General features: G+C 75.2%; 1 protein-coding gene across 1 annotated transcript; it reads right to left on the reverse strand.

Annotated features, from left to right (window-relative positions):
* Window positions 1-7188: 7188 nt before the first annotated feature.
* Window positions 7189-7764, reverse strand: AURANDRAFT_28872 (hypothetical protein; the record flags this gene model as incomplete). The annotated part of the gene is made up of 1 exon (XM_009040337.1): window positions 7189-7764. A coding segment is annotated over one exon (576 nt), but the record flags the coding sequence as incomplete, so codon positions are not given.
* Window positions 7765-8706: the final 942 nt, after the last annotated feature.

Here is an 8706-nt window from a genome sequence, read left to right on the forward strand (position 1 = left end):
GCGCGCGCTCGGGGCGTCGGCGCGGCGTCGTTCGTCTTCCCGACGCGCGCGCCGACGCGCTCCGCGGCTGGGCCGCGCGGCAGGAGGCGGGGCTGGCGCGGGACCACGCGAAGCTCAAGGCCGGGGAGCTCAAGGGCGGCCTGCGGCCGTCGGCGCCGCCCGGCGACGACTTCAAGAAGCTCTCCGCGCTTTTGGAGAGTCCGCCGCGGCTCCCCAGCTTTTCCGCGCCGGACAGGGAGGCGACTTCCTCGCCCTCGAAGAAGGCGGGCGAGGTCTTCGGCGCGCCGCTGGGGCCCGCGCCCGCCGCGGCGCTGCGCGCTCTCCTCGAGCGGCTGCGGAACGGCGGCCTGGACCGCGAGGGCGTCTTCCGCATTCCGGGCAACTCGGAATCCGTCGACGCCGCGAAGCGCGACTTCGACGCCGGCGGCGACCCGCGGGCCGTCGCCGATGCGCTGGACCTCGACGACGCGGCGACGCTGACGAAGATGTGGTTCCGCGAGCGCGACGGGCCGTTGGTGGCCGAGGACCTGAACCGAACGCTCCGCGGCCTGTCACACGATCACGCGGACGACGGCGCCTTCGCGGCCGCCGCGGCCGCCGCGCTCGGCGGCCCGGACCTCGCGCTGACCATCTTCCTCGAGCTGCTCCACTTCCTCCACGACGTCCAGCGCCGCGCGGACGTCAACATGATGACCGCGGAGAACCTCGCGATCTGCTTCGCGCCGAACGTCATGCTCCTCGACCCGGAGGCGCCGACGGCCATGCTGGACCTCCAGCCGGCCATCGCCATCACGGAGCGCCTCATCCTCGTCGCGCCGGGCAAGGCGGGCGGCCGGCCGCCGCCGCCGTCGCCGCCGGCCGCGCCGCCGTCGCCGAAGAGTTCGCCCGAGGCCGCGCGGCCGCCGCCGCCGCCCGCGCCGCCGCGGCCGCCGCCGCCCATCTCGCAGCGCCCCGCGCCGCCGTCGCGCCCCAGCTCCGTCGGCTAAGGGTCGTTACCGGTCGCCCCAGTCCGCCTCCTCCCAGTAGTCCTCGTCCTCGTCGCGCGGGTGGAGGAAGAGGTCGCCCGCGCGCTTGACGGCGTCCTCGAGCTCGTCGAGCACCTCGGCCGTCAGGTCCGGCTGGCGCCACGGTTGGAACGGCTCGTCCGCGTCGTCGATGAGCACGTTGCCGTCGCCCGCGGTGTCGAGGTCGTCCTCGTCGGCGGCGAAGGGGTTCTCGAAGTCGTCGCAGCGGCAGAAGACGCGGAAGAAGCTCGCGCGCGCCGCGCGCGTCGACGACCCGTCGGGGTGCCACGTCGTCCGCGCGCGGGGGTCGCAGTCCGGCGCGAGCCAGCCGACGGCCGCGCCCGCGGACCGGAGGTAGCGGCCCGACGCGGCGTCGCGCGCGTAGGCGCAGGACACGGTCAGCGGCGCGTCGGCCGCGAGCACGGCGCCGCGCGCCGCCGGGTGGAAGTCCAGCGACACGACGACCGTCTCGTTCGCGTCGCCCGGGGCGCCCTCCGTCGAAAAGCGCACGTCCTCGACGTACTGGAGCGGCACCTCGTCGGCGGCGCTCACGACGAGCTCGTCCCCGACGCGCAACTGGCGCAGGACCGAGAGCCAGAAGAACTCGACGCCGCCGACGTCGTCGTCGTAGTCGAAGTCGGCGGCCGCCTCGCGGTCGTCGTCGCCCGCGCCGGCGACCTCGGCGTCCGTCGGCTCGGCGCCCTCGCCCGCGACGATCTGCCGCCGCCGCTCGAAGAGCGGCTTCGACGCCTCGTCGAGGGCGCGGCGCAGGGCGCGCACGCGCTCCTCCGTGAGCCGCTCGAGGGCTTCGTACTCCTTGTTGAGCGTTGCGAGCGCGAGCACGCGCGCCTGCGGCCGGCTCAGGGTTGATGACTTCGGGCGGGCCGTGGACGTCGTCGCCAGCGGCCGGCTCAGAGCGCGAGTGGACATGGACGTCGACGCGAAGCCGCGCGCGCGCGCGGCAAACTGCCCAAGAAGCCATGCCATGCTTCCCAAGTTGTGCACTGGCACCAAGAATTCACACTCTTCAACGGCGATGCAAGAAAGGCTCAAGAATCGGCTCAAGGCGCACATTTTGACCTTCATTACCAGGGCGAGCCGCGGAAGACGACCCGCGGCGAGCCCGGCGCCGGCAGGGCCGGCGGCGCGGCGGCGGGCGTCGCCGCCGGGTCCGGGACGCGCGCGAGCGCCGACGAGGGGAGCGTGACGGTCTGGCCCTCGACGGCGCCCGCGGGGACGACGGCGCGGTACTTGGCGCCGCCGAGCGACATCTCGACGACCGTGCCCGGCGTCATGGCGCGCCCGACGCGGAGCGGCACGAGGAACGCGCCCGCGGCCGGCGACGGCGCGCGCGCGGCCGGCGCCGCGGAGCGCGGCGCCTCGCGCGCGGCCCGCTCGCGCGGGTTCGGCGGCGGGAGACCCTCCGCCTCCGGCGCCGCGCGGGCGCCGTCCTCGGAAGATGCGTCGAGGCGCTTGAGCGCCCACGCGCTCGGCCGCGGCGGGCCGTCCGCGTCGTCCGCGGCGTCCTCCGGCCGCGGCCGCTTCGAGGCGCCGGCGGCCGCGAGGAGCGCGAGCGCGTCGGGCGCGGCGGCCGGCGCCGCCCGGGCGCCCTCCGGCGCGCGGAGCCCCGGCTGGCGGAAGGTCGGGTCCTCGGCGCTCGCGAACGAGGCCTCGAGCCGCCGGAGCTCTCCGAGCTCGCGCTCGTCGAGGTAGCCCGCGCGGCGGAAGAGGTGCTTGCCCAGCGCCGCGCCCCGCACGTTCTCCGAGGCCGCGACGGCGAACTTCTTCGTGACGCGCATGGGCAGGCAGTGGAGCCGCGCGGCCAGGAACGCGCGGAGCGACGTGCCCTCGGCGCACACGGGCACGACGCCCGCGAGGAAGTGCTGGATGAGCAGCTCCGTGTAGGTCTCCTCGGCCTCCGTCCACTTGCCGCGCCGCAGCGGCGCGTCGGCGAACTCCGCGGCGCCGCGCGACGCCTCCGGCGGCGCGTAGCGCGCCGCGACGGCGGCGACGGCGTCGCGCGCCGCGGAGCCGTCGGCGGGCGCCGGCGGCGGGGCCGCGGGCTCGACGCTGGGCTCGGCGCCGGGCTCCGGGCCGTCGGCGTGCTCCGCGCCGGGCGGGCCGCCGCCGCGTTCGCGGAGCACGCCGAACGGCGCCGGCGCGGCCGCGGTCGGGGACCGTCCGAGGCGCTGCAACGAGTCGAGCGGCGCCGGCGGTGGGCGTCTGGGCCCGTCGGCGCCGTCGGCCGCGGGCCAGATGGCGCGATAGGCCGCGGGCCGCTCGTCGGCCTGCTCCGCGCCGTCGGTCATCTCGACGACCTCGACCTCGGCCGCGGGCGCCGGCGGCGCGTCGGCCGCGGGCGCCGGCGGCGCGGCGTCGACCTCGGCCGCGGGCGCCGGCGGCGCGTCGGCCGCGGGCGCCGGCGGCGCGGCGTCGACGTCGGGCGCGGGCGCCGGCGGCGCGTCGGCCGCGGGCGCCGGCGGCGCGACCTCGACGCCAACCATCGGTATTTGCGGCGCCGAGTCGGCCGGCGGCGGCGCGGCCTCGACTGCGGGCGCGGGCGGCGGCATCATGAAGATCGCGGGCGGCGGCGGCGGCGCGGCCTCGACCGCGGGCGCGGGCGGCGGCGGCATCGCGAAGGTCGCGGGCGGCGCTGCCTCGGCCTCGACCGCGGGCATCGGCGGCGCGGCCGGCGTCGGCGCTCGCGGGCTCGCCTCGACGAAGAACGGCGTCGACGGCCGTTTGGGCGGCCTGGCGGGGGGCGGCGACCGCGGGGACCCCGCGAAGCGCGGCGACCGCGTCGGCGCCGCGGCGACGGCCGCCGGCTCGCCGGGGATCACGAAGGGCTTGGTGAGCAGGACGCCCGGCGCCGCCGGCTCGAGGACCGGCGGCGGCGCGGCGGCCGGCGGCGCCTCGTCCTCGCCCTCCGGCGCCTCGTCCTCGTCCTCCGTCGCCTTGTAGGCGACGCCCAGGGCCGCGCAGCGGTCCACGAGCGCCGCCGGCGGCCCGCGGTCCGGGACGGCGCCGAGCGCCGAGCTCCGCTTCGTCCACCGCTCGCCGTCGGACGAGAGCACGACGCGCCAGCCGCCGCGGTTGACCTCGACGACCATGCCCTCGCGCGCGCCCGCGTTGGCGTAGACGTCGCGGACGAAGCGGCCGACGGAGGGGACGCCGTCGGCGTAGGCGTACCGCGGGTCGTCGCGCGCGGACGGCGGCCCGAGGCTCGCGGCCGTCGACGACGCCGTCTCCTCCTCGTCGTCGTCGTCGTCCTCCGAGGACGACGAGTCGCCCGGCCGCTTCGGCGCCGTCCGCTTCCGGCCCGACCGGCGGCCCGCGCCCGGCCGCGGCGGCGACGGCGCGCGCCGCTTCTTCTTCTTCGCCGGCGCCGGCGCGGGCGCGGGCTCGGCGGCGACGCGGGGCTTCGTCCGCGGCGGCGCGGCGCGCGGCGCGGGCGCGGCGCGCTTCGCCGCCGGCCGCGGCGCCGCCGCCGGCCGCGGCGCGCGGGGCGCGTCCGCGCCGGTACCACAGGTCCGGCGAGCTCCGCGACGGCACGCGGACGAGCTCGGCGCGCGGCGCGGCGGCGAGCCGCGGGGGCTCCCGGCCCGCGACGGACAGGGTCCAGTTGCCGCGGTGGCGCGACGCGTCGTCGAGGTCCGTGACGTCGAGCACGTGGGACCCGAGGGTCTGGCAGTCCGCGTGGCGCGCCTCGAGCGACCGGCCCGCGACGTTCCGCGTCGGCCGCACGACCAGCAGCGTCCGCGCGGACGGCGCGCGCGCGTCGGCCGCCTGCTCGAGCAGGTCCAGGGACCAGTGCGCGCCGCCGGCCGTCGCGTCCGTTTTTAACAACGGCCGCGCCTTCCGCGCGCGCCGCGTGTTCGGCACGATCGCTTCTAAACCGACGACGACGCACCGCGGCCGCGACGTCCACCGCGCCGCGAGCGCCGCGAAATCATAGACCCGCAGCTCCGTCGCGAGCTCGAGGCGCGGCAGCACGGGCGCGCCGGCCCGCAGCGCCGCCGGCGACCGCCGCGCGGGCGACGGCGCCGCGCCGTAGAGCAGTTCGCTCGCGAGCAAAAAGTCCGCAACGACAACAACATCCAGCGGGCCGCCCGCGTCGTCGAGCGCGCCCGCGAGGTTCCGCGACGTGGAGAAGGTGAACAAGTCCGGGTCCGCCTCCTCCGCGATGGCCCGCAACGCCGCGTCCGGTTCGTAGAGCGCGACGGCTTCGACAACAGAGTCGCCGTCGTTCAACAACAACGCCCGGCCCGCGCACTGGTCGCAGAGGACGCGCTTGCCCGCGAGGTCGCCGCCGAGGTCCCCCAGACTCCCCGCGAGCGCGCGCATCTCCTGCGCGTGCCGCGGGCTCACGTCGTTGATCTCGCCCCTCACCTCCAGCCGGCCCAGCGCCACCCTGGGCACGCCGTTCCGGCTGTAGGCCTTGAGCGACGCCGACGCGCCCCGGTCGCAGCCGGCGACCATGAAGCCCCAGGCGTCGTACTTGCCGCAGGCCACGGCCGGCCCGCGCGCCGCGAGGCACGCGCCGAGCGATCGCATCGTATTTGATAAAACAACATCACCCCAGAGCTCGCACTCGAACTCCAGGACCGCCAAACAGACCGCGGGTTCGTCGTCGCCCACGTCGGGCCAGTCCAGCGGCGTCGCGACGCGGCAGCAGGCCTTCTCCGGGAAGCGGCCGTCGCCGTCCAGGGTCGCGAAGTCGTCGCGGCGGAGCTCGACGGCCGAGCCGCCGTCGACGACGATGGACGCGCCGGGCCCCGAGTCGAAGAGCAGCAGGCCGAGCTCGTTCGTCGGGGTCCACGCGGGCGCCGACGTCATGTGGTAGAGCAGCTTCATGCGGTAGTCGTCGACGGCGCTCTCGCCGCGCGGCCGCGCGACGGCCGCGCGGCAGAGCGTCCGCGCGGCTTTCGGCACGACGTAGACCCGGTCATTGTCAAACACTTCCAGGTACCGCGCCGCCGCCGCGAGGTACTCGGGCATGTTCTCCGACGTGTGCAGCGTGCCCAGCGTCTCCGTGACGACGACGTCGAACATTGGCTCCTCGTCCAATGAATCCGCGTAGTCGTCGACGGTGCCCGGGAAGATCGTCGCGCGCTTCTCCTTGCCGAGCGCGCGCCGGCAGAGGTTGACCATGGTCTGGTTCGTGTCGACGGCCACGACGGACGCCGCGCCGTGCTTGAGGCAGTACGCCGTCAGCAGGCCCGTGCCGCAGCCGAGGTCGAGGACGCGCGGCGCGCGGCCCTCGGCCGCCTCGAAGTCGCCGATGCAGGCCTCGATGGCGCGCTCGTAGGCGTCGTTGCGATCCGCGTCCGACAGCATCGACAGGAAGTAGGACGCGAAGCCGGCGTCCGCGGGCTGGTACATGGTGTGGTGCCAGCGAGGTCCGCTCTGCGGCCGCGACGCGCTGGGCTTTCACCGCGACGTCGACGCGGCGAGCGTCGTCGACGTCGACGCGGCGGCGACTCGGGAGCGCTGCTGCCACTGGGGGTCGCACGCGCTGGGCTTTTTCAAAGGTCAGAGGCCATGCCCTCGACGCCTGTGCTCAGGTGACTTGAAAACTTCAGTGATCGGCGTTGACGCACGCGTTGAGGTCGCCGAACGACGTCGTCGGCGCGCCCAGCCTCGGCATGCGTCCAGCGAGACCCCCTTACGCCCCCTCGAGCGCGTCCCGCCACGCCGCGACGGCCCGCGCCCGCGCGCCGGCGTCGCGGGGGCTCGAACTGGGCAGCGCGACGACGCTGGCGTCCGTCTCGACGCGCAGCCGGCTGAACGCGCGCGCGGCGCCGCCGTTGAGCAGCACGAGCCCGATGGACGGGTGGCGCGCCAAGAAGGCGCCGAGGTCGTTGGGCACCGGGGGCTTGGCGCCGTGGAGCGTCGCGTGCACGTCCCAGACGACGAGCCGCTCGCGCCGGAGGACCGCGACGCGGTCCGCGTGCGATTCCGGCAGGTCCCAGACCTGCGACAAGACGGCCCAGAACGACCGCTCGCCGTAGGGCTCCGGGCCGTCGGGCGACGCCGTCTCGCCGAGGAGCAGGCGCGTCGCCGTCGCCGGGTCGCCGAGCGGCCCCGCGGCGGTCGCCGGCTCGCGCGGCGGCGCGTCCGCGGCCGCGCGGAGCGCGGCCGCGTCGACGACGTTCCGGGCGAGCGCGTCGCGGACGGCGACGAGCAGCGCGTCGCGGTTTTCTCGCGTGACCTCCAAAAGCAGGACGTCCGCGCGCGCCTTGACGGCGGCGACGAAGGGCTCCGTGGCCCGCGACGGCACGGTGGCGACGCCGACGCGCGACGCGTCGAGCGCATCTCGCGCCGCGGCGTCGAAGCCCTCGCAGAGCAGCTCCATGCGCCCGATCTCGTCCAGGACGAGCAGCCGGTCGCCGCCGGCGCTTTTCAGGGCATCCATGGCGACGTCGCGGACGGCGTCCGTGTTCACCTTGAACTGGCCGACGCGCCCGACGTGGCTCTTCTTGCCGCCCCGCGCCTCGCGCCGCGCGAGCGACGCGGTGCGGCCGTCCGCGGCGACGATCTCGAAGCCCGCGCGCCGGCCGTCGTCCCTGAGCTCCTCGCGCGTGTGGAAGCCCGCGGCCGCGCGGCCGTTTGCGGTCCACGCGTCGAGCGCCGCGCGCACGATCGTCGTCTTGCCGACGCCCGGCCTGCCCGTGAGCATGATGATGCGCGGCGCGGGGACCTCGAAGTCCGTCTCGAGGGTGTGGGCGTCGTCGGTCGTCACCAAGGTGTGGGCGCTCATCGTGGCTCGGTCGGTTCGAACCTCTGCAGCTGCGGATGCTCTGAAATGCTTCACGCTGATAGCGCGTCCATCATCACCCTTCGTGTTCGGCAATTTCAAATTCATTGAAGTGACGCAGCAAACGGCACGACGCAGCCCGCGGGATGATTGCCGGGAAGGCGAGGCATAGAGAGGCATCCTGGCAGCCCCCGATGACCATGGGGCTCAGCCCAATCCCAAGCAATAGCACACCAACAAAAGCACGCAGCAACAAACGAAGATGACCAAGCTCCTCGCATGCATCCTCCTCCTCGCCTCCGCCGCGGCCTCGCCCGCGCGGCACGAGCGCGGGCTGAAGCCCGACGGCGGCAAGGGCGGCGGCAAGGGCAAGGGCGACGGCAAGGACAAGGACTGGCCGAGCAAGAACGAGACCGACGGCAAGGACAAGGACTGGCCGGAATGGAAGAACAAGACGGACGGCGACTGGAAGGATTGGCCCGAGTGGACGAACAAGACGGACGGCGACTGGAAAGACAAGGACTGGCCGCGCAAGAACGAAACGGACAAGGTCTGGCCGGGCAAGAACGAGACCGACGGCAAGGGCCGCGGCGACGGGCGCAAGGACGACGACGCGAAGGACGAGGACGAGGGCGAGGGCCGCGGCGACGGCGGGAGGAAAAAGGACGACGACGCGAAGGACGAGGACGAGGGCAAAGGCCGGGGCGACGGCGACGCGAAAGATGAGGACGAAGAGGACGTCGACGAAAAGGAGGACGATACCGAAAAGGAAGACGAGACCGAACAGGAGGACGAGACCGAGAAGGAAGACGACACCGAGAAGGAGGACGAGACGACGGAAGACTCCGGCGCGTGCGCGAGCTCGTCGTCGTGGCTCTACAAGGGCAAGTCGGGCAAGGACTGCGGGTGGTTTCGAGAGAAGAAGGCGAGCAAGAAGCGCTGCGA

The sequence above is a fragment of the Aureococcus anophagefferens genome (assembly GCF_000186865.1).
Source record: "Aureococcus anophagefferens unplaced genomic scaffold AURANscaffold_14, whole genome shotgun sequence".
NCBI lineage: Eukaryota > Pelagophyceae > Pelagomonadales > Pelagomonadaceae > Aureococcus > Aureococcus anophagefferens.